The 25,451-nt window shown below is 46.4% G+C and overlaps 1 protein-coding gene across 1 annotated transcript in view; it reads right to left on the bottom strand.

Annotated features, from left to right (window-relative positions):
- Positions 1–4,132: 4,132 nt before the first annotated feature.
- PSMA3 (proteasome 20S subunit alpha 3) overlaps positions 4,133–25,451 on the bottom strand; it is a 261,063-nt gene continuing 239,744 nt past the window's right edge. Inside the window, exons 9-11 of the mRNA XM_069638091.1 lie at positions 23,441–23,508; positions 22,529–22,593; positions 4,133–4,339 (exon numbers count right to left, since the gene is read on the bottom strand). Coding sequence (XP_069494192.1) covers positions 4,295–4,339; positions 22,529–22,593; positions 23,441–23,508 — 178 coding nt within the window. The 3' untranslated portion in view covers positions 4,133–4,294. The remainder of the gene's footprint in view (positions 4,340–22,528; positions 22,594–23,440; positions 23,509–25,451) is intronic.

Below are 25,451 nucleotides of genomic sequence, written 5' to 3'. Positions count from 1 at the left end.
GGTAAATGGCAATTTTCTTTTGTGGAAATTCAGCTCCCTGGTAGTGGATTGATGAGTGCATTATGCACATTGTTTTGAATGTGATTCTTTGATAGGTAGCCAGTGCAGCATAGTTGGTGCTGGGGAGATGTGGTCCCTTTGTGATAGTTTGAGAAGTCTGGCTGCTGCATTCTGGAGGCGTTTCAGGTTTTTTTTTTTTTTAAAAAGGGCTTTCGAGGTACAGTTGGCTGGCCTATTCTGGACATGAGGGAGATGGTGGTTAGTGTTTTGTGGGTAAAGTAGAGGAATGGTAGTATCCTTTTGATTATGCGAAGGAGGAAGAGGCATTTCTTGTTTATAGCGTTGACTTGTGGTTCTAGCGTTAGTTCGTTGTCCATTGAAGGTTTTTTTGAATTTATACGGCATGCACGCTTTTCCCAATTCTGAAGGCAATGGAGCGTATTGGTTTTTTGATATGATCATGATTTCTGTTTTGCCTGAGTTTAGTTTGAGGCTGTTTGTGTTCACCCAATCAGAGTTCTTTCACACAGTCCATTAACGTTGTGTTTTCTTCTTGTAGATTTTTGATTTTGTAGATTTGTGTACTGTCTGCGTAGTTCTAAAATGGGAGGCCTTGCCTTTTGAAAGTTGATAAATGGAGTTGGGTAGATTTTGAAAAAGGGAAAGGGAGGACAGGCGGAGTCCCGTAGTGTGGATTTGAATGGTTTTAACCATACTGTTGCTGTTCTTTCAGTTAGGAATGATTTAATCCAAAGTAGGTTTTTGCCAATGATTCTTATTTCTTCCAATCTCTTTGTGGGGATATCATGGCTCACAGTTGAACACTGTGGAGCGATCTAGTAGAGTCAGTGCAGAGTTTGTGTTGGAGTCTAGGTTAGTCTTTAGGGCATCACAGATAGGAGTGCCGTCTCCGTTACTCTCATAGGTCTGAAACCGACATGTGCCTTTTCCAGTAGACAGTTTGTCTACGACTTCCCATGTCTGTTAGTAGATGTAGGTTTCTAGAAGTTTAGCCCGGTAGGGAATGTTTGATATTGGTCTGTTAGAGGTCTTCCACGTCGCATATTATGTCTTTTTAGTAGAGGTTTGATGAATGCTGATTTGAATGATCGTCATACTTTCCCTATTCAGAGGGATTGGTTGAAGAGGCTTCTGTGGTATTCAAGCGGTGTGCCGTGTGAGGCTTGATTTGGTGGCCGGCTTTATTGCTATATTTTACCTGCTTGACAAAAGTCTTGACTGATATTTGGAACTTCAGAGTTTGTTATGTAGTTCCAATGTTGGTGGAGTATTCAGTGTGTTCTGGTTGCTTGGTCTGCTTAAGATGATGAAATGAATATCGGCGATTTTATTTTTGAAGTGGCCTGCAAGGTCATTGTAGAGATTTTGAGAAGTTACTGGGGCATTATATCCGGGTGGGTTCCTGTTTTCATTTATGATGCTAACCAGTTATTTTTGGGTGTTGGTGGCATTGTTGATTCAGTTGTAATTCTTTTTGGCTTTGCGGATTTCCTTATTGGATGCTTAGATTGGTTGGTGGTATTCTGATTTTTTGGGAAGGTTGTCATTTTTCCCCCCATTCTAGTTCAAGCTTCGTGTTGGTTCTTTTCATAGCCCTGAGGAAGGGTGTACACCCTCTTGCCAGGTGTGTACCATCTTGCCATTGCTTGCTTGCGTGTTGATGTGAAGGTTTTTTTTCTGGGGAGCTGTTGTCAATTTTTTTCTGTGATACATTTCTGGATTAGGTCTGTTTTTTCATCCAGGTCTGCTTGGTGCAGGCTGTCGGTTTTGTGAGTTCCAGTTGTTTTATTAAAGTTACTACCTTTGATGGTCTTCCAGTTTCCAGATTGTGGGAAGTTTTTATTTGAATTTTGATTATGAAGGGAATGATGAGGTTGTCGGCTTGGTTGGGTTGGGGCTGCGCTGCTCAGAGGCTGGGTTTGGGAGGGAGCCAGGAAGGCAACAGAGAGGGGGAGGCAGCCGACTACTACTGCATCTGAAATACCACTAAAAACGAATTTCTCCTCAATCCAAACGAAAAACGGGGTTGCTGGTCAAGAGCACAGTGTGCGCCTAACTCACTCCACCTGCAGATTTCAAGAAATGGCGCTGGGTGAGCCTGGAAGACCAGACGCCATCACTGCTTCCTACAGCAGGTGCGTTACCCAATCAGAGGCAGGGTTTGGGAGAGTAGAGGGAACCAGAAAGGCAACAGAGAGGGGGAGGCAGCCGATTACTACAGCGTCTGAAATGCCACTAAACAAATTTAGAGCCAATCCAAACGAAAAATGGGAGCTATGGCTAACTAAGCCAATCAGGCTAACACAGACAACCAACTAATAGAGAATAAGATGGGTTTGGTCAGTTTAGTGGGGAGCAGTGATGCCTGCACCCCCCCCCCCCTGCCCAAACCTCACCTTGTCAGTAGCTGCTGCTTGACGCTTGCAGGCCTCACGACATGACTGGAGCAGTTTCTACAGGTGCTGCCCTTTGCCTCTGGGCCCTTAGCTGAAGGATGCTGCCCTGGAGCGCACTATTAAGAAGCATCTCCCTCTGAGGAGGACCCAATCAGGGGAAGAGGGAGAGAAAAAGGGCAGAAGTTGCTTAAGAGCCAGGTAGGGTAGAGGCCTTGTAAGGTGAAAAGGGGAGGAAGAAAGTGTCAAAAATTGAGGCAGGGGCCTGGACAAAAGAAAGGAGAGAGAAAAGGGCTGACAAACTGCAGAAATTAGCAAAATGAAGGCACAGAGAGCAAGAAAGGGGGGTGCACGCAACTCACGGGGGCAATTTAAACAAAGAAAGAATAAAAGTAAACCCAAAATAAGACACTACAAATTGAAATAACTGAATTTTGAAAGGACCAATGAGAAAAGAACTGGAGGACCAGAGTGGAAACACCCTACTAGCCAATCATGCAGGGTTATTTCCAATTAAAAGCCAGCTAAAGGAGCAGCGCAGGGAACGTGCTGGAACGGCTGCCTGGCAAAAAAAACATCTTGCTGGAGTGTGGCTTGGTCCCCTCTAGCGCCTCAATGAGCCGAACGCTTTGAGAAGCGGTCTGCACTGCAAAGCATATGTTGCTTTTGCGTGCCACACAAATCTATTAACCAGCTCTAAAGCTGCTCGATCTAGTATTCTGCACGCATATTAATTAATTCGCTCTTCAACAGCACCGCATACAGAAACTGCCGAAGCTTCACCCAGTGGTCCAGCTGTCCAAACTGATACAATTGACAGACATCTCTTTATTAGGGTGAATATTGTGACCAATCAGAAGAGCTCATTCGCTTAAAAGGGTTTGTTACTAAATCACTATAAAACATGTTTAACTTTTAAAATAGTGGACATGATGCTCTTTGCTTTTATGCAAATCGCCAAGATTGGCTTCTATTAAGAGATGCTGTGTTGCGCAAAGAGGTGATGGTTCCTGCAGTACATTTCCCATTTCCAGCACTGCATAGGAGAGCACTCTGGCTATATGCAGGGCTGGTTCTGTTGAAGCTCCACTCCTGTAGGTATAGGAAGAGCCGCTGGGGGGGGGTGAGACCAGGGGGGTCGTGTTGTCTCGGCCCCAAGAAGCGGGGACTGCCTGCCTGTGCCTGGGAGAGCCACTCAGTGAAACTGCTTGGATGGAAGTCCTGCAGTGTAATCTGAAGGGGCGAGTATAGTTAGTCTATCACATAAGCATTAAACCCCATTCTCCTCAAAGTGCCACAGAAAGAGGGAAGGGAGGGGTCTGCCATTCAAGAGTGGGGTAAAATAGAACCCCAGGCGAGAGTGGAATATCCTGAAGCACTGCAATAACATGGGAGTATACCGAAGCCCCCCCCCCCGGAACAGGGGGACCCCCCAAAGCACCCCCCCACAAGAACGACAGGGACACCTAAGCCCCCAACAATAGAGGGACACCAAAGCAACTCCCTCACTCAAAGAACCAAGGGGTATGCTGAAGCACCCCAGCAATGAGCAAATACACCAGAGTGCCCCAAGAACGAAGGGGGGGGGCACCAAAACATTCCAAGAACAAAGGGGTACCCCAAGAAAGGAGGTACACCAAAGCACCCCAAGAAATGGGGTACAGCAAAGCATTCGAAAAAGCACACCAAAGCCCCTCCAAAAGATGGGGTACACAGCCTTTTTACTGAATAAATCAATTTTATTTCAAGTTTGTCATTCATAAACAATTACAGCATCATGTACATAAAAACGAGGACCCTGAAAGATTCAGAGCAAGAGATTATACAGAAAGTGTAAGCATTTTCAGAGAAGAAAGTGCAGCAGCCAGTGTGTGTAAATGTTACATGTTGTCGTCGTCTGAATCGTCCTCCTCCTCTAGAGACTCCTATTTAAAAAAAAAATAAAAAAAATGTTTTAGCGGTAGTGAAGAACTAGTACTAAACATGCCCACACCAGCACAACAACGAATACAAGTGAGTGACATCACATTGGCAATTGGCGGTAGGTGGGAATTCTATACGAATCACGCATATTTGGGGCTCATTAGGATTCAAACTGTGTGCGAACACTTCTATAGCGCCCCCCCCCAGCAATCTGCTCAGAACAATAGGATAGCAACATAAACTTGGCACTTTTAGTAACAAAACTGGATCTGCTTCTGCTCAAATCCCCCCGCCCCTCACCGCAAATCAAAGAAAGGCTTCTCCCCAAGCACTTGGTCTGTAGCTCACATAACCGGAGGATGGCCGATGTGCACTCCAGTTTCCTCCCCTGGTCACCTGTAGATTCTGGCTTCCGTTTTGGTAGCCACCCCCTGCTGTTTTGCAATCTGCCTCCCCAAAATAACTTCTGCAGTGCTCCATTGCTTCTAATAATCGCCATCCCTCATACTTCTAGGGGTGATCGCTGTGCCTTACTAGTACCCACTGTGCACCCCAAAGTGGCCTGACCTCAATATACATAATGAGGTAATCTCTGGGAGGGACTGGTACCTTCACTTTTAAGCCGGATGCACCTAATTTTACATTTAAGACTCATCCAAATGGCTAACTGGTGGTTCAACGATTGAAATGGAGAAAAGCCTAGAAACAAAAGAAACTCCCCCTGCAGCAGTCTTTGCGGCTAGGATAGCATGACGGGACTTGCCACAGCGTATGCATTATTACCCCCAAAATCAGATAAATACAATGAAGTGCCACATCCTGAGAAGCTCAGCCCTCTGCTCGAAGCCACCTGAACCGAGAAGCGTCCCTGCCTGGGCTCTTTTCTGCTCGAGCAGAGGCTTTGCATGGGCTGAATCTGGGCCCAGTTATTCCTGTAGTAGTTGTACGTCCATTTGTTTTTTAAAGGAGAGGCACCTTTTTAAAAGATCTTGTGCGGGAGTTGTCAGATAACTGCTCCTCTGCAGTACAGGCCCAGGTCTTTAAACACAAAACACTTAAAGGCAGGAAGTCTCGCTGTAAGAGCAGGCGAAAGCCTAGGGACACCAGTAGCACTATCTCCTGCATTATATGTGCAAGGCATTTAGCAGTGTATGCTTCCCCAATGTCACAAAAGGAAAACGCAAATTCTTCTCGATTTTGCAGATTCAGACAATTGGTAAATTCCTTGTCGTTAGGATCCCAAAAACTTGTTTCCTCTTTTAATCATTTGACAACATGGCATAAAGAAAAATGGGAAACCCTTGGTACAAGCTAAATTGTTTGATTTTTAGTATGAAGCTTTAGACTTCTAGCTGGCTTGGGAAGGACCTCACGATCTGTAAGTGGGCAGCCACGTAGAAGCATTGCAGCAGGCCGGGGTTTCTACTCCAGCATGGAATATACCATGTAGTTAATTGTTTTGAAACCAAGGACTAACACTGGAACCTATACAGACCAGTGTGTACTGCTCAGCCTATCAGAAGCTGGTCCCATGGCAGTCATTGATTTCTGCAAGAGATTAAGTCTTGCTAGAGTCTATCAATCCGTAAAATACACCTGTGGCAGGAACTGACCAACTTAGCAACCAAAGGTCCCACTTGACCAACATGCCGAGTCTGGTCCAAAGAGGTTTCCTAGAGACTTTCTGAATATATGACTAATACCTGTAACCCTGTACCAACAACCTTACTTACAAGATGTACAAAGAAATGTCCCCCATGGTGATACAGTATTCGTCCCCCTTTTACAACCATCTTTTAAACTATGAATAAACTTTAGGAGCAGGCCTAACTTTCCTGATCTATAATCGTGTCTTGCTTCATTGTAAAGAAATACCTACATGGCGATTCAGGTACTCGCCTAAACTTTTCTGTTGTAGAGCAGTGTCTTGCTTCACTGTAAAGAAATACTTGTTCATTTGAGGCCCTAAGGGAGACACCTTTGTCTTTTTATTGCTCTACTTTTTAATTTTGAGGACATGCGTTTCATGTATACATTTCTTTGATGCATAACTTTTTTTTATAGAGTACATTTTTGACGATAGGCCGTGTGGACATTCTTTTATTCTGTGCTTATGTGAGCGTAACTGTAGTCTACTACCGACCGTCCCTTTCCTCTCTTTAGAGTGAAGCCTTGACTGCTCTGCTAGACACCACTGAGACAGGATCTCCCCACCCACCACCCCCTCTACTCCGAGGTTGACCTAAGACCACAATGACGGACCGTTGTAAAATCACACTAACAGAAGCCACATCAAGAATGTGCAAAGCGTTCAACTGGAGAGCTGTGTGATCTGGAATGAAAAGCAGGTAGAAAGACCTCTTGGTTAAAAAAGAAACCCCTCAAGTATAAAAGAAAGCATCCTTCTTAGCACTAGCTTATCAGCATGGACGACTGAAAAGAGTGCCTTACTAACAAGCTTATTCTACTAGCCACCTCCTAATATACATGACTTCCAAACAGCACGCCCTTGCAATGAGTATGTACAAGGCTCCTCTTTAGATACAGGTACTCAGAAGGGCTCACAAAAGAACACCTAGAAACAGACCGACGTACAGAATCCAGAACTCCTGCCCTGCCCCACCAGCACAGCACCAACAGACCATGCAAATGATGAGAGCATAGTAAACAGCCTAGCAACAAAGCATGCAATGTGCTTCTGGCAACTCAATTGCAACCAAAAAGGCAGTCTTCCAGGAAAGATTCCGGGGTTTAGGATCCTTTTAAGCCAATCTATAACCAAAGTTGAATCCCATACATGCACACGAGGTCCACCTAAGTGCTTTCTTAATGGCTTTGTTCTGCAAAGAAACGTGCTTCTGACCCAAGTTAAAATATACAACGGCCGACAAAAGTTGCTTACAAGAGTCGATGGCAGTGGCCGTCCTGGCCAGTCTATGGGATTAAGGTTCTTATCCCTCTCTTGATCAGCACGTCGCATTCAGCGGCTGTGGACAGACCACTGGAGGAAAATCTTCTGAGCCGCCTTCCTGTTCAGTTCCAAATCCAGTTAAGATTTACAAAGACTACTCCGCCAGTCTTCCTGTGCTGATCACTTCCACAGTATGATTACCATTAGGCAAAAAGGAGTGGCAGGAACACCGCAACACCCCCCAACCCCTTCCCTGCTCGTTTCAACATTGCAGTGGTATTGCATCCATGATTCCCCTCTGGCGCCGACCACAAACTATTCTTTGGACTGGCAAAAGATTACACTTACATTTAAAACTCACATTCAACAGTCTCTCATGCCAATTGGACACTGCAGGAGGGGCCTTTGATGAACTGGTCTTCTGGTTAGGGATCCAAACTAATCCCCATGAGGCCTCCGATGGGCCTCCCTACTAACAGGACATTTCTAATTTCAGCAGAAACAAGGGAAAGAGGAATTTATGGTGTATATGGAAATAGATGGGCATCAGACTCACCTAAAACTTAGTCCGTAATCATTCATAGGTTAGACTCAGGAGGATAACTTGTTTCTCACCGTTCCACCAATGTTCACTGATCCACAGGATGATGTGGATGAATTTTAAGAGGTGTTAGTAAGGCCTGAAAACCAAACTTTCACAAAATGACACTAAGAGGCAGACTTTCTATAGCGGTTAGAGAGTCCAGAGAGCAATATGTGGCAGAATGAAGGCAGCCAAATACTGCATACCTGTTATGGCCCATTTCCCAATGAAGTAATAAGGCATCAACTGATGTCCGGTTATTATGATTTATACCGCGCACTGCTGCCATTTGATTGGTGGTGCTGCGTAAGCAAAACAGTTTTGCAGGTGTGGAGACAGCAGCATTTGTGTGCCGACGGGAGCCTGTGGTGCCAGAATGCATTACCTGGGATTAGGATGTGAAAGTGGATTGTAGACGTATAGTATTTCTTTTGGCAGTGTTATTGAGGGCGCATCGCTGTCATTCAAAAGTGGTGCCCTAGAAATCTACGATAAATATGAATTTGTTGTGTGGGAGTGGCTCATTTGATATGCATATAATTTGAGAATGTTAATGCAGGGAGGTTAGTAGTGGGCTACCGAGTATCCATCCAGTGTCCCCCTGACGAGGTCTCGTTAGGTCATTGAGGTAAGGTAATTATGAGAATATGTCCTGCTGCATCCTTGAGTGGGCTTGTGTGCCGGGTCCTTGAGGGAGGTGGCGGTTGTGGAGTGAGGGTTACACGCAGGTAGGAGGAGGCAGCCATAGGGTGCATGCAGCAGTGGGTACAAAGTAGACCACGGATGACAATAGCTCGAGTAAAGTACAGGGCAGGTATTCCGAAGGGCAATCCTGGTGGGGTCCCTAGGAACAACTTAGCATGCTACTAGGTCAAAGTGTGATATCGGCGAGCCAGGTATGCAAATTACATGGGTGCGGAAAACAGTAGGGTGCCAGTTGCATTGGACACCAGGTGGCCAAATCATAATAGGACACAAGGGAGAAAAACCTCAGAGGGGGACATTTACAGTACGACACATGGGAGCAAATCCCAGTGGGGCACAATACAGAAGAAGGTGGAAAGTAGTGTGCTGAGCAGGTTGGCACCAGACATGTATTTGCCACTTTAGAAAGGAATAGGATGTTATGATAATGAAGTCTAATCGAAGATGGTAAATCTCGGAAAAGCAAAGGAAAACATCCATGGATGAGCCAGGCTGCCATTCCAATGCTGGACCAAGCCATTCTGCTGGCAAAGGAACGCAGTGGCTACATCAACTCTCTAAAGGCAATACACCCAGTGAATAAAGGGGACGAGGAACAATACTCTAGAACAGTAAAGGGGAGCGATTCCCAGTGTTGGGAAGGAGCTAGCGCCTTTCTTCATTCCCAAGCGCTTTAGAATTAGGCAAGACTTCTTTTGACTGCTTCTAGGCACTACAACAGACCAGAGGAGGTGCACTTAGAAAACTTTTTCATGCACATATAATCCTATATAAACAGACATGGGCAGGCACAAAAAGAAGGCAGTTATTTAAATATAAGGTGTAAATAACTATTAGCTGAATACATTTGTAAAATACTATTTAGTTTTAAAAATCTCAAAGCAGGCTCTCTGCCAAAAGGAATGCGGCCTGCGCTAAAAATGTATCGCAGAGCTCATGCAGTGTTACGTCACTGAGGCCAAGCTCTGGCAGAGTACACAAAGTGGTTCACCAGTTGTCCGCTGTCAAAAGCCCATGCATGCTAAAATGACATTTTACTTACTCCTGCACAACATACAGAATTATGAAAACCAGGTTTAAAATGAGATTATAAAACCAGATAAAAACATGAGTACAATGAGTGGAGTATGAATGAAAATTAGACAAGACATGCATTACTTACCGTAAAGGCATTTCTGATGATTGTATCTGCTTAGATTCACATGCTGTGCATATAATCCGACATCCAGTGGTTACCTCAGAGTATTGCATCTTGTCTTTCGAGAACCGAAAGGGAACATCGACATGGGCGTGCCTGCAACACCATCCCCAACGTGACGTGTAGTGTACCCAAAATCCCTCACGGGTCGAGGTCCCTCCGATTGTATTTTTTCTGCCGTGAGGGAGTCTATGACTATCGGGAGTACGTACAGAAAAGAGAGAAAGTAGTAAGACGTCTATGTTTCTTCCATCCGAGTGGGGAGGAAGGGTGGGCGTATGTGAATCTAAGCAGATAACGTAAAGGCATTTCTGATGATTGTAAGTAATGCAGGTCTTCTGATGCTTGTTAATCTGCTTAGAATCACATGCTGTGCATAGAATAGCGAGCAGTACCTGGAGTTGGAGGTGGGATGTGAGAAGGAACAGTAGAGAAAAGATGTCCTAGTACTGCTTGTCCCACCTGAGAATCAGACCTAGAATGAGTCTCTGGGCAATAGTGTTTTGTAAAGGTGTGTACAGAACTCCAGGTTGCCGCTTTGCAAATGGACTCTAGGGAAACACTTGCAATGAATGCTATGGAAGCCCCAGTGCCTCGAGTAGAATGTGCTCTAGGCTTGAAGGGCAGTTCTCTCTTAGCAAAAGTATGAGTGATGCATTTGACAATCCATTTAGAGATAGTAGATTTGGAGACAGGGTCTCCCTCTCTACCTGCAGCCACTGAAACAAAACTGATTTGTTGTTCTTAGTGGTAGAGTTCTTTCCATGTAAAACATGACTGCTCTGAGTACATCCAGTGTGTGCAGGCTTCTTTCTCCCATGTTTGAGGGGTTCTGAAAGAGGGTTGGTAGTTCTATGGATTGGTTCACATGGAACTTTGAAATGAATTTAGGCGCAAACCTAGGGTGAGTGCGCAGAACCACCTTATCTCTGAACTGTTACAAAGGGGACTAGAACAGAGCGCTTGTAGTTCACCGACTCTCCTAATGGAAGTAATGGCTATTAAAAAACACTTTTGTAGGTGAGATCTTTGAGAATTGCTTTATGCATGGGCTCGAAAGGAGACCCCATAAGTCTAGTGAACACCACATTTAGGTCTCATCCGGGAGCTGGGTTAGAAATGGGAGGGTGAATTATTTTTACTCCCTCCATGAAAGCCTTACCTGGTATCTTCCACCACAACACCTTTTGTTGTGATGTAGTGTAGGCTGAAAGAGCAGGTAAGTTAACTTTATCGAGTTAAAGACTAGGCCTGAGTCAGATACAAAATGATCTGTAGGAGAGCAGTCAATGGGTTGATGCTCTTAGAGTTGCACCAGATAACAAAACGTTTCCACTTACTGGAATAGCAACATCATGTGTTGGGTTTTCTTGTCTCCCTGAGTATGTCCATACATCTGAGGGAGTGCAGGTGCCCGAACTCTGACCTCAGGAGCCAGGGCACTAAGTTCAATGTTTGTGGGCATGGATGAAGTGTCTCCCCCTTGCCTTGTGACAACATGTTGTACGGGCAAGGCAGTTTCATCAGAGGATGGGGACTTCATCAGATGAGCGAACCAGGGTTGGCGGGCCCACATGGGAGCCACCCATATCATTGTGACTGGTTCCTGGTACATCTTGTGCACTATCCTGTTGAGTAGGGTAGTCGGGAGGGGAGGGGGTAGCGTAAACAAATTTCCCCGACCATGTTATGTAGAGTCGGTTACCCTTGGAACGGTTCTGGGAGTACCTGGATGCGTAATCTTAGCTTGGAGCGTTCTCCAGTGTTGCGAACAAGTCAATCTCTGGGAAGCCCCATTCTGGGAAAACGTTGACGACTAGGTCTTCATGTAATCGCCATTCGTACTCCATGGGTAGAGGGACATTTCTGCGTAGTTGGTCTGGAACATGTTGTGACAACAGGAACATGTGTTTGAAAGCCCACTTCCAAATGTTCTGGGACAGTTTGGACAGCCCTGGAGATTAATTCCCCCCCTGCTTGTTCAGATAGTACATGGCCGTGGTGCCATCTGTGAGGATCAGGACCGTCTTTCCCTGCAGTTGTGTCTGGGAAGCTTTTAATGATTTGAAGACTGGTAACAGTTCCAACAGGTTTATGTGGTTGGATGCTATGTCTGACGACCAAACTCTGTGCGCCGTCTGATGAAGCAGGTAAGCTTCCCACCCTGTGAGAGATGAGTCTGTAGTTAGAGTGGCATCAAATGCGGGGGTGGTGAAGTATTTCCCCATCAAGAGGTTCTCCCTCGACCACCACCGTAGCGAGATAACGAGGGCTGGCGAGACAACCACTAGATCGTCCCATTGTCCGCTGGTCTGACACCACTGGCTGTTGAGCCACTCCTGCATTGGACGCAAGTACGTGTGAGGAACCAAATAAATGCATGACGCCGTCCTTCCTAAAAGTCGCATAACTTTGCTACTGTTACCTCTCCACTGGCTATATATTGAGGCATTTGAAACAGTATGTTTTGGAACCTCTCATTGGAGGGGAAGACAAGGCCGTCCTTTGTCCGAATTAGAGCCCCTAGGAACTGCATGACCTGACTGGGGTCTAGACTGGATTTCTTCTCGTTGATGGAGAATCCCCAACTGAATAAACGATCTATAGTTCTTTGGGTATTTCACAGGCCTGTCTCATAGGAGTCCCTTGTTATGAGCCAGTCGTCGAGGTAAGGATTAACTGGAATCGATTGCCTGCACAGGTGTGCTGCTGCCAGTACCTTTGTAAATACCCTTGGTGCAGAGGCTATGCCGAAGGGTAGTACTATGAACTGATAGTGCTTGTCTTGTATCATGAATCTGAGGTATTTTCTGTGCGCCGGCAACATTGAAATATGAAATTATGCATCTTTCATGTCCAATGTTGCCATGTAATCTCCCTGTGTGGGCAGGGAAAATACTTCCTGTAGAGTGACCACGCAAAACGTTTGGGGCTTCGCAAACTTGTTCGCTGGGCGCAAATCTAGTACAGAGCGCATGGTGAGATCCTTTTTGGGTACAAGGAAGTACACTGAATAAATACCCTTGTTTACCTGTAGAAGAGGTACGACCTCTATGGCGCTCTTTTCTTGCAGGGTTTCCACTTCTTGTAGCAGGATTCGCAGATGTTCTGGTGTCGGGCGTCTTGCTCGTGGCGGTCTGACCTGTGGGGTCCAGCTGAATTCTATACAGTACCCATGGGCGACGGTCTTTAGCACCCACTGGTCTGTAGTTATTCCCTCCCATGCTTGAATTAACTATGTTAGCCGGCCCCTGACCGGGGATGCATGGGAGGGGACCCGGAACTGCAGGTCATTTCTGGCCTGAGGCTGGGGAGCTTCGAGGGGTGGAGTTTTGGCCCCTTCCTTTACCACGTTGTTGCCCCCTTGTGGGTATGGGGTGTTGTAGCTGCTGGTTCCTTGGGGAGAGGACCAGGTATTCCCCGAGCTGTATTGATTTTGGGGGAATTGTTGCCCACGAAAGGAACGTCTATTCCCACTCCCCTTTCTTCATGAAGGTCTCTGGGTGATCTGATCCAGAGTCTTAAGGGTGTCATGCTCCTTTTTTGCAGTTTCGAGGGCCTCATCCACTGCTTTTCCGAATAAATTATTATCCTCCACTGGTTTTATTATAAGTGAAGCTTTTGTCTCTGGCTTCAACCCAGTTTCTTAGCCATGTGTGCCTTTTCAGGAGGGTACCTTGAGCCAAAGACCTTCCAGCCTTTTCTACGGCATCCAAAGTATTTTTTTAGCATACTTTGGTTAACTTGCATGCCTTCTGTCACTGTTGAGAGCAGACGGGCTTGCACTGGCTCTGGGACCTCTTGAAGGCCTTCCTCTAGCTTGGTCACTGCGCATCAGCATAGCTGACCAACAACGTTGTATTGTTGGCAATGCGAGTGAAGTAAGCCGGCGCAGTTATTTTTTTTCCCAAAGCGTAAAGTCTCTTACATTCCTCGTCAATGGTCCCTCGGCAGGGCAGGTTATTTGTAACAACCAATGAATCTGGAGTAGAATGACCCCTGATGTAGAGAGGGTTTGAGGGGGAGGGTCAAAAAAGCTCACCTACCCTCGCATTCACTGCTCTAGTAAGTGCAGGTGTTAATAAAGAAGGGGCCAACCTCTCTTTAATTGAATTTAGTAGCTTGGCTGGCAGGAGGTTTTTCTTTCAAAATGTCCTCCACACAATCAGCCCCTGGAACGGCTTCCTGGGTAGCAATGTTGGAAGTGTTCCGCATCTTTCCTCAATATGGCATTGAAAGCCATTTGATCGTCCACCGGGGAAGCCTGTCTAGTGGGGGTGGTTGGAGGGGAGTCCAGGCACAAGGCATCAAGTTCTGGGTTTGGAGTAGGTGACTGCCAAGGGCAAGGATCAATGGAGTCCGGGTCTACCCCCCCCCCCCCAACCCTCAGTGGGGTCTAAATGAACTTCCTCCGAGTCAATAAAGGGATCTTCATTTTGAGCCTTCTCCTCAGTGAGGTCATAAATGTATTCCTCCTCTTCCTCATCTAGAGTAGGGTCAAAGACCCTCTGCAGCTCCACAGGGAGGGGGGGGGGGGAGGGGTTCCTCCCTAGACCTCTTGGGTGTGTACTTCTCAGAGTTCCACAAATCTCTCTAGCCTGTCCATACATCCTCCACATTTTTCTCTGGTCCAAACAGATGAACCAGAGCGGTCCAGGGGTGGAAAGGGCTCATCTAGTGGATCCTCAGTTTGCAAATGTCAAGATTTTTTCTTCAACGCCGAAGAAATCCCTTCAGAAGCTTCTGAAAAGTCTTTTTGGGGTTCCGACGGTTGAAGCATGTCCTTTATTGTCTGTAGGCTTTTCTGTAGGTTCCGGTAGATTCTTCAGCCTACCCTTGGGCTTCGACAAATCCTTGTGCTTGTCCTTGGGTTTCGATGAATCCTTGGACCTTTGTGAGAATCTGCCGAAATGATCCTGGCGATGCTCTGGGTAATTACTTCAGCATCGGGAAGTTCTGAAGTACGGGCCTCTGGTGGCGCGGCTACTTTCGGCGGAACCGGGGCCTTTTTGGCTGTGGACACCTTCCGATGCGTCTCAAAGGGATGGTGGATTTTGGGGTCAGCGTGACTTTGATTTAGTAGGCCCAGTCGCAAGGTGCACATGCGGGAAAGTCTGCAGATCTGGACTGTCAGCGGGCAGGGCCGAAGCTTTCGGTGTGCATGTTGGCGCTATGGACCGCTTCGACTGTTAAGTCGAAAGTGTCCCTGGGGTTGTCTCCTTAGTGTGGGGGACACGTGCGTCTATGTCGCCGGGGTGTACATTCGCCATAGCAGGACCTAGGTCTTGCTTAGCGGAGCCGGAGACAGACGACGCGAAAGCGAGTGTGCTCAACCCCTCGTCACAATCGGCAGTTGTGGCAGCGGGAGAACCAGACTGGGCCTGCGACATTCCGTAGGCCGCCTACCGCTTAACACGGCGCTCCTTCAAAGTTTTCGGGCGCAGGAGCTTGCAAGCCGCACAAACCGACTTGTTGTGATTGAGGGGTAAACACCGGTTACACTTATGGTGTTTATCTTTCCAAAGGAATTTGGCCCTGCAAACAGGACAAAACCTAAATGGAGTCCTCTCCATAGCTGATGAAATAAACTGACGAATAGACAGAGGGAACACAAAGAGAGAGGAAAGGGAAAGGTATTCTCAGAAAGGGAAATGTCCACCCGACCCCACTCCCTACTGTGTAGGCCGGCCAGAAGGCCCGGCCACATGGTCGGCAGCGCCGACCGGACACAGTCCGTCGAAGATCCATGGACCGGCTTCGGCAGAGAACAGCAGTCAATGGAAGGGACGGTAGGGTAATATCAATAACTTTAATATATATTATGACCAAGGGTCGAAGAGAACAATAGCAATTTCTCTGGACGAGCTCCGCATAAGGTAACCAGTATGCTGGGCGGAAAGAAAACCAATCTCAGGGACCTCGACGTGTGAGGGATTTTGGGTACACTACACGTCACATTGGGGATAGTGTTACAGGCACACCCATGTTGACGTCCCCTTTCGATTCTCGAAAAGGGGAGATGCAATACTCTGCGGTGACCACTGAATGTCGGACTATATGCACAGCATGTGATTCTAAGCAGATTAACAAGCATCAGAAATTTTAGTTTTTCCTGGGGCGAGGCCTCAAGGTTCGTAAAAGCCTGCAGGGCTGTAAGGTAGTAATATGTAAAGTAGCGTGTTCTAAACAGAAATTGCTGACCATGAAGGAAGGAAATCTTTGCAGCATCCCTTGTTTGGGAGCAGGACGGTGTGGTATGGAGCAATGCCCATATCTAGAGATGCCACTAGAGCAAGCTAAGAGTATACAAGCTCCTGTCTGGCTCCAGTTTGCAGGAGAACGGGACGGTTGAGGGACAGAAGAGACCATTAATGTAGCAGAGTTCTTTGCTCCTAGCCTCTTTTCATTTTTGTAAAGAATACATTTGTTATCCTTGCAAGATAGAAGCTTGGCCTTGCTTCCCTAGAAGGGTGCATTTACTCTGGTGTGACCCTAAATTGGGCTACCCTTACACCACTTAGAAAGAAAAAACATTATTCAGTTGCAGATGAAAGCACAACTCTGATGTCAAATACAAAACTCTGTCCTTCCTTCGACCAATATATGACCCAAGACGCGCCAGCAACGTTAGAGGTGCTTACAGACGATGATGCATCTTGCAAGGACAATATTCAGAGGTAATCTGAATCAGGGACTGGGAACATGATTGAGCTAGTTCAGTAATGTGCATCAGAGGGAGAGAGGTAAAGAATACATTTGCCAGGGAATTGCGATGAGTTGCCGTTACAAAGCGGAAGAGCATATGCCAAAGTATGTGTGGCAGATAAGGGAACAACCCTAGTGTACTGCTGCAAGTTGATCTCTATTCAACTAATACACAGAAGATTCTCAATACATATTGTAGCGGATGGACAAGAACTCCCAGACTCCCGTTTTGAGATTTCAGCCGGCGATTTGCGGAACCCGATTGGCTGCGCAACCTGAACTGGGTGCTAATGTCACAGAAACTCCCTTACTTCTACACCACCCACAAGACTTCAACTTAGACTTGACGCAGAGGTCCATTGTATGCCGACCTTTGTAACTGTGCACCCATTCTACCTTTGGGACTGCTCAGTTTTCAATTAATCATGGACAGCAAACATACTGTTAAGAGTAGATTTCCAACGACTGACCCTGAGGGAGTTGGAGGTAGAGGAGCGAAGAGCTTGAGAGGGCAGGTATTTGTGGAGGGATAGTTGAAGGTATTTTGGACCCAGGCCCCAGAAAGCCTTGTGGACAATGCAGAGGGATTTGAATTTAATCCTTGCATCCACTGGGATCCAATGGAGAGATTTCAGAGCTGGAGAGATACGATCCCAGGGCTTGAGGCCAAGGACAAGTCTCGCAGTCCTGTTCTGAATTAGTTTCAGAGGGTGGAGAGTGGAGGCAGGTAGATTTAGAAAGAGGCTGTTACAATAGTCCACCCTAGAGAGAACCAGAGCTTGGGAGACAGTGAGCTTCTGTGGGAAGGAGAGGAAAGGCAGAGTACCTGCAGTCACCTGAACTAGCTCCAGAGAATAGTCACCCGCCGCGAACATCATCCTTCAACTGAGCCTGAAAAAGATGCCAATAAGCTAAAACCAAGATGATCCTTTGCTGGGCGTCCGTCCGCACAAGAGCAGTCGCGTGATCCACTTAAGTCCCTTTCTTTTGATGCCAAGACAGACAACCAGTACTGGGTCTGCTGTCGCCTCACCACTGGAACCGTCATGCAGCAAATGTTTCTTCACCTGAAGGTGCTGTCCTACCTCCTCTTGTTAAGAAGTGACTCATATACCTTCTTGAATGTACTTGTAAGGTTTATTCCAGCTTCTTATGACACCTTGACAAGCAGTTACAATAGTTCACAGTAAGTTACATAAAGGACATTAACACTGGCAGCCAATCACCCTGGCAGGGGTTTCACCAACTGACCAGGGCTGGAACCTTCGCTCACACATTCCAACACTCAGACATCAACACTCCACATGACATCACAACATTCCTGCTCACCCAGGCAAGACATATACAACCTATCTCCCCCCTTTACATTAACACACCCCACACTAGGCACTGCACACAGCACATCTCCCCTGCTAGCAACTAATCACAACATGCAAAACACCACGGGACACACCTCCACTCATAACAACATATCCCATCCACACAGACTTGTATGACCAGGGCAGGCACACCGCATGTGCACAACACTCTGACACTCAGCTTACTCCCAGTGTACTGGCCAGGCACACACCGGGACCAACAACAAAATACTAGCACACACTGGACCCTGAAAGATGGTGCGAGTCTTCAATAGGCACGCAGTGCAGCCAGGAACAACCAACTGCGTGCAATAAAGGAAAACATTAGTGGTACACGACCACAATATAGAAGTACATGTGTGACCTTTCATGCCCATCACCAACAAACATGGTCCTACAAACACCGGGGGCGCTACCACCCGCACACATACCTCTTTACCCGTCTCCAACCAACTGGGGGCGCTACCACACAGCACAATAACTAACTAAAGCAGGACTGTACTCAAAGTCGCACCTTGTCTGGATAGGTTACTACCACTAAGAATAGCCATTGACCCTGCATGACTATATCACAGTCACGCCCTCACAGTAATGGTGGCGCTACCACCATGCACCAATATACGTGGCCTCACCATACATCTGAATCAATGCAGACACTTCCACACAGAAATGGTGGCGCTACCTCCACAATCCAACGTATACAGTTAACCCATGTACGCCCCTACCACAGACGTACCCATACCATACTTAAAACTATGCTGAGATCAATCCATCTCAGCATATGGTAGGTTAAGCACGTCGGTTAGGCACACTCACCATCAGCCAATCTGTGCTTCTAACATGTATGTCATCACCATCCATAACCAGGATTAAAGGCACTCTTAACCACTCCCATCCATACATCACACATCATAATATGCAAATTACATAACATTGTTGTTTGCATTTCCATTAATGTGTTCCTTAAAAAAATAAACATAAATTATCATGAAGGCAAAAGCATATAATCTTCAAAAACATTTTATGCCCCCAATCCATTCCAAAACCCGACCTAAAAGTCCATGTCGCTATGAGACCTAAGCTGCAAATCCTCAAATTAGTTAAACTTGTCATAAGAGGCAACATCAAATCAGGTACAATAACATTCTAGGAATTCCTAAAAGTCCACGTTGCCTTCAAGCAACCTAATGCCATGACCTACTAACACCTCCTAAGAGTCCATAGCGAACCTTTACCTGAAAATCCTCAAATATGGTTATACTTATACTTAACTCTAGCCATTACCACACTCACCCATTAAACTTCCAAACTTTTAAATTGTCTCTGCACATTAAGATTTCAACTAAGAGTCCATGGGTGTTTCACTCCTGTAACCAGCAAATCCTAATACAACGTTGCATTATCCAACAGCGTAGCATGAACATCCATAACACGCCGCAAGCATTCATGCTGGAACCTTCCACTTGACCGAATGTTTTCGGTTTACCAACCTTAAACAAACGAAGAGATGCCATATACAGCAATTAATATGCTCACATGAAGGGATACAATATTAGACTTAATGGCACCAGACACACTGCCTCGTAGCATAACATGGGTGTCCTCTTCATCTTCGTCTCGTGCTTACAGGTCGTCTTCCCTGCTAGAATTGCTGCTCCGTAACGGTTACCATGGGCCGGCAAGTAACGTATCCATTTGCCGCATAAGCGGACAGTGACACGAGTCAACCAGCAGCTACTATGCCTCTGCTGCCGATCGAACAAAACAAACTCCTTGAACCAACGTGCGCACCTTCATACCGCGACACACGGATGCGACCAACGGCTCCAATCACCTTAAAATTTGATTTTTCCTGAGCACGTAAGGAGATGTTGTCTTGACGCTTTTGGGTCCTTTACTCTAAAGTCGTCCTCAGTCTTCCTCGCACTGAGACGGTCTCCTTCATGGAACGATGAGAGCTCAGATCCATGGCTTCGCCGACTCCCTCTGCTCGCAATGTGATGTCATCAGTCACAACATGAAGCAGAGGGTAGCAGAGCTCCTAGTCCGCCCAACTGTCACACAAGCGAGCCATCAGCAGCACAGGTGCCATTCTTCCTTCACTATATCCGCTACGCTTCGTGCCCCTGTACTCTATACTTCTAGGGCCACCTGATCTTCACACATCTGCTATAGGAGCGCAGACATGCCCTTACTGTGCTCTATACTGCACTTATGGGTCTCTCTCATTCACTCGACCTTAGCAACACCACGGGCACTTCAATTCATGATACTGCTTCTATGTGCCATTCAACAGCTCATGGGATTCAATCCCTATCTTCTCCTCATGAGCACAGCTCTTATCCAGGCTTCTTGTGGCCCCGATAGTCACTCCAGCCCCCCTGGACTCAGCACTCCTTCCACTTTACGGTAGCCGATCCTTCATCTCTAGAGATTGATGAGCAGCCTATTCCTCCATATATGTGGGGCACATCCCAGTCCTGCTTCTCAAGCCCCAAGACAGCTCTTCCAGGCTCTCATGGACCACCAGTCCCTCCTTATGGGGGCTTTTACAGCTTTGAGGCCCTGAGATTAGTCCATACATAGGGGGGCTGTGACTTTCTGCTCCCCCCTTCCCGCCCTGGGTGATGGGCATTACTTGGTATGGGGGCAGTGTTGTGCTCTTCCTTATTCCTGCACCCCCCGCAGCAGGTTGTCCAGCATCAGCACGCCGGTTCCTTGTCAAAGACCGACTCGTCGCCATTGTTAAGAAGTGACTCTCATACCTTCTTGAATGTACTTGTAAGGTTTATTCCAGCTTCTTATGACACCTTGACAAGCAGTTACAATAGTTCACAGTAAGTTACATAAAGGACATTAAAGGACATTAACACTGGCGGGCCCATCACCCAGGCAGGGGGTTCACCAACTGACCAGGGCTGGAACCTTCGCTCAGACATTCCAACACTCAGACATCAACACTCCACATGACATCAAAACATTCCTGCTCACCCAGGCAAGACATATACAACAGTACAACTTACCTGTGGGCTGTTTGCTTGTTCCTGGGGGCTGCAGATTGCTGGCCCAGTGACCCAGCTGAACACGGAGTGGCTCACATAAGATAGGGTTGGACTCATTAAGACGGGTTGAAATAAAGTAAAAGTTTGGAACAGTTTGCACATATGTTTCAGATCATTTTACTAAATGATTTGTTACCTATGCTATTCTAACTGTGGTTTACTATCCAAAGAATATTACAAAGTGATCTTATATTATCTTGGTTTTAAAGTACTCATTTGACTTGTGAATTATCACCTCTGCCTTAGTGTATATAATAAATACCTATTCTATGTGTATTAGTGTCTTCTTCGACTAAGGGTATCCTCCGAGTTCTTCGTAAACAGCCCTCCTTAGACCAAGCTTAACTGCTCGCCATTCTACCAAATCCTTCTGTAGTTAAAGCAAAACAAAGTAGTGTAGTCCCAGATGGTAACTTGTGTAAAACTCCCTAACACACTTAACCAGTACCAAGCAGGGACGTCATTTAGGGGTCGCCAGAGGTCGCAAATGCGACCTCTGGAGGTCTCCGTTGCGACCTCTAAACAAAAAAAAAAAAAGCTTTTTTTTTCCTTTTTTGTAATGCAAGCTGCATGTGGCACTTTACATCTGGAGTGGCTGGCTTTCTTGTTCAGGACCCTTAAAAAAAAAAAAAAAGGAAAAATAAGAACAGGAGTGCCACAAGTCTAACACTTTCAGCACTGACCCTAATTAAGAATACCAAATAATGTGTCTTTCTGGAATTCTATACAATAATTGCTAGACTCATTAAAGGTTTACTTCAGGCACACTTCAGGCAGTGAGTCACTGATTTAGTCTGTTCTTAAATGCCTCAAACCAGCCTTTCATCCTTCTGAGGTCGATAAATGAGTACCAACACAGGTTGGGTGATATTGGGTGTGTATTTTTTCCTATATAAAGCGCTTAAGCATAAGTGCTATATAATAACATCATTATCATTTGGTCATGGGCCTCTGCTTGTATTCATGGGAATTTGGCAATATGGGCCTATACACACTGATCTTAACGATACATATGGCGATCCATTCTTGTATGAAATGTACATCACATTATAGTGATATGGTAACCATATTTTTTGTAGTGTACAATGCTATGTGATGCCACTTCCCATTTTGTCAACGGTTGTGTTCCATCGCTTCCTGCGATATCACTTCAGGGTAGGGTCAAATGACATCACGTCCTGTAATGTCGTCAAGGGTCATGTGATGTCACTTCTGCTACTCCTGGCATTTTGTTGAAATGACGACCCTGGTAACAAGGGTACTCTTGATAGAGCCACACGCCATCCAGGCTCTAAGGTGGAATGGTTGATGACTTATGTAGCATCAGCTAGGAGCCCTTCATTCAGACCACTTTAGGTGATGATGCGGAAGGTGAGTAGTGTGTTCTAGATTTGTGTGGATCCGTTGGAGATATTCATACAGGGAGCATAGCCTGGATTTGCTCTTGCGAATATACCATTTAATGTACTGTACAAATATTCAGATTGCTACCAACGTAAAGGTTAGTGCATTTTCAAAACTGAAGAAAAAGCAATGCTTTGACACAAGGGGTTATAATAAGCCAGGAAGGCATACACCTTGTTTTTCCATGTATTTATGGTAAAGTCTGCCGTTGACCGTCAACTGATTTTTCACCTGAAATGGCATAATTCCCATGCCATGTTCTTACCTTTGCATACTTCTCTGCTTCTTCTCGGATGTCCTTGGGAACAATTTCATGCTTTCCTTTGGTGACTGTGAATACAAAAGTAGATCATGCATCAGTCTGAAGGTTTGTAGCTTTTAGCGGAAAGCTTGATGCAGTGGGCTGTTCCTCAAAAGCATCTGGAATTAAGAGCATGGTTTGATATGATATTTTATTTCCATCGCGCTCGTACACAAGTGTTTCAGAGCGAAACAAGGCAAGGGAGGGGAACAGGGGAGAACAAAACAGTGATCTTACTAGGCCCAATGACTTTGAGAACGCGCAAGTGCATGGGGGAGGGGAAAAGTGCATGGAAGGGGGAGAAGTGGAAAGTACAAAGCAGAGGAGAAACAGAAATAAAAATAAATACATAATAAAGGCAACAGGGGGATATTATGCAATGGGTTAATTTCAAGGCAACCCTGATAATTGATCAGGTCCACAGACATGGCTCCATCTACTAGGTGAGTATATCAGGTGACTTAGATTATCAAGGCTCAAGCGCTAGAAGGAAAGACTATGCAAAGCAGAAGACTGTCGAATTGCTGGAAAATGATTTTAGGAAGGCAGATCAGGGATCAGACTACAAGTCTGGACTGCTTTTCAGGCAGTCCTGCAACCAATCATGTGCATGATTTCAATTTCTCGCTCCCTACCTTTATTACGAACTCTCAAGCTCGCTATCTGTTTGTTTTCCATTCCTACTTTAACCCTTAAATCCTACCACGAGTAATTTTACAATACTGAAAAAACGTCAGTATTGTGAAACATTGTGCCTACTGTCTACATAATGGTTTAGTGGTTAACCCTGATCGGCACAAGACATAGGTTCACAGGAACCACACAGGAATATAGCCCACAATCACAACACTTTTTGAATAAATAAAATGTAGTTACTTTCTCCAACCCAGCTTAGCTCAAGTTCAAATGCCTTGTCCTTCACCTCATCGTGAACTATGTAGATTCTGAAAAAGAAATGAAAAATATCAAAGAAAAATCAAGTGCATTATTGGAAGCATGCAAACATATGTCCAGTGTAACAGATGACCACAGTGCAAAGTGAATAAAACTGCAGTCCATGTAGTCATAGGTACCCAATGTTTACCCAACGTTGGGCTGGTTTGTCGGGATGTTCTACTACTTCTACTTCCAACCACCACACTCTTATTGTTGGTACTATGGTTTCATAGCACAATTCCACTTCGATGCGACATCTACTGACAATTTGTATACCCCTCCACAGTTCAAGTGTGACTGCTACTGCTTCAGTAGTTATGACTTTTAGATAGATTTCAACCAACCACTCAGCCTCCTCAGGTAGGCAAGGCACTCTTCCTTTTAATGGCTTTCTCAAAAGGGGCAGCCTTTTTAGTCAGTATCACTACCACAGTAAGAGCTCGAGAGGGGAGGTTTCTGCGGAGGGATACCTGAAGGTATTTTGGACCAAGGCCCCAGAATGCCTTGTGGACAATGCATAGGGTTTTGAATTTAATCCTAGCGTCCACTGGGAGCCAGTGGAGAGATTTCAGAGCTGGAGAGATACAATCCCAGGGCTTGAGGCCAAGGACAAGTCTTGGAGTCCTGTTCTGGATTAGTTGCAGAGGGAGGAGGGTAGAGGCAGGTAGATTTAGAAAGAGGCTGTTACAATAGCCCACCCTAGAGAGAACCAGCGCTTGGGAGACAGTGAGCTTCTGGGGGGAAGGAGAGGAAAGGAACAAGTTACTTACCTGTAACTGTTGTTCTCCAGCATGGGTCTGGCATGGATTCACATGCTCATGAATATTCCCCGTCGTCAGGCTGGGAATCCTCGGTAAAGAAAAAACCAGTATCAGTTTCGTTTCTGATCTGTCTTTCGTAGTAATAACCAATCACTGGTCTCTGCGTCATACTGACCACAGCCAATGACTGCCCTCTACCTAAGCACCGCCTCTGGCAGCCATCTTCAGATTTGGAAGCACGTGAAGTGGCAGTATGACCAAGTGAAGAGCCGCAGAGGGGTAGGCGGGAGGGTTCGCATGTGAATCCATGCCAGACCCATGCTGGAGAACAACAGTTACAGGTAAGTAACTTGTTCCTTCTCCAGCATGGGGTCTGGCATGGATTCACATGCTCATGAATAAAGAATACATAGCAGTACACACATGCACAACCACGGGAGGTGGCAAAGGCTCAACATTAAGCATCACATCAACTCAACATTAAGCATCTTACCTCCTCACCAGGCTCACCTCAGGCGAACAGGTTGCGCAGCACTGCTTGGCCGACCCTGGACTCCTCCCTGGAATCCCGGTCGACGCAGTAGAATTTCGTGAAGGTGTGCGTCGACCTCCACGTAGCAGCCCTGCATATGTCCAGCAGGGGCACACCAGATAGGAACGCCGTGGTAGCTGCGATCGCTCTGGTGGAATGGGCTCTCGGACGGCCAGGCAGCGGTCGGTTTGCCAACCGGTGACAGCACATGATACAGCCGGAGAGCCATCTGGAGATGGAAGCCTTCAAGAGAGCCTTCCCCTGATTGACAGGTCCAAAGTTCACAAAGAGTTGTGACGTCTTCCGAAAACCCTTCGTGCGGTCCACGTAGAACTTCAGCGCTCTAGCTACATCCAGCGAGTGCAAAGTCCTCTCAGCCGGCGACGAAGGCGACGGGAAGAACACAGGTAACACCAAGGGTTCGTTGAGATGGAAGTCCGACGGTACCTTGGGCATGAAGGAGGGGTGCGTCCTGAGCACTACCCTCGTGTCGTGGAAAGTCAAGTACGGGGCCTTGCAGGAAAGGGCCTGGATCTCTCCCACTCGTCGTGCGGAGGTGATGGCCACAAGAAAAGCTGTTTTCCACGATAGAAACTTCAACGGGGCCGAGTGCAGAGGCTCGAACGGAGGTCCCATGAGCTTGGTCAGCACCACGTTG

This window comes from Ambystoma mexicanum, chromosome 14 (genome assembly GCF_040938575.1).
Source record: "Ambystoma mexicanum isolate Mex_15411 chromosome 14, UKY_AmexF1_1, whole genome shotgun sequence".
In the NCBI taxonomy this organism is placed as follows: Eukaryota; Metazoa; Chordata; class Amphibia; order Caudata; family Ambystomatidae; genus Ambystoma; species Ambystoma mexicanum.
The sequence above is the reverse complement of the archived record's forward strand: the minus strand, read 5'-3'. Positions and strand labels throughout refer to the sequence as shown.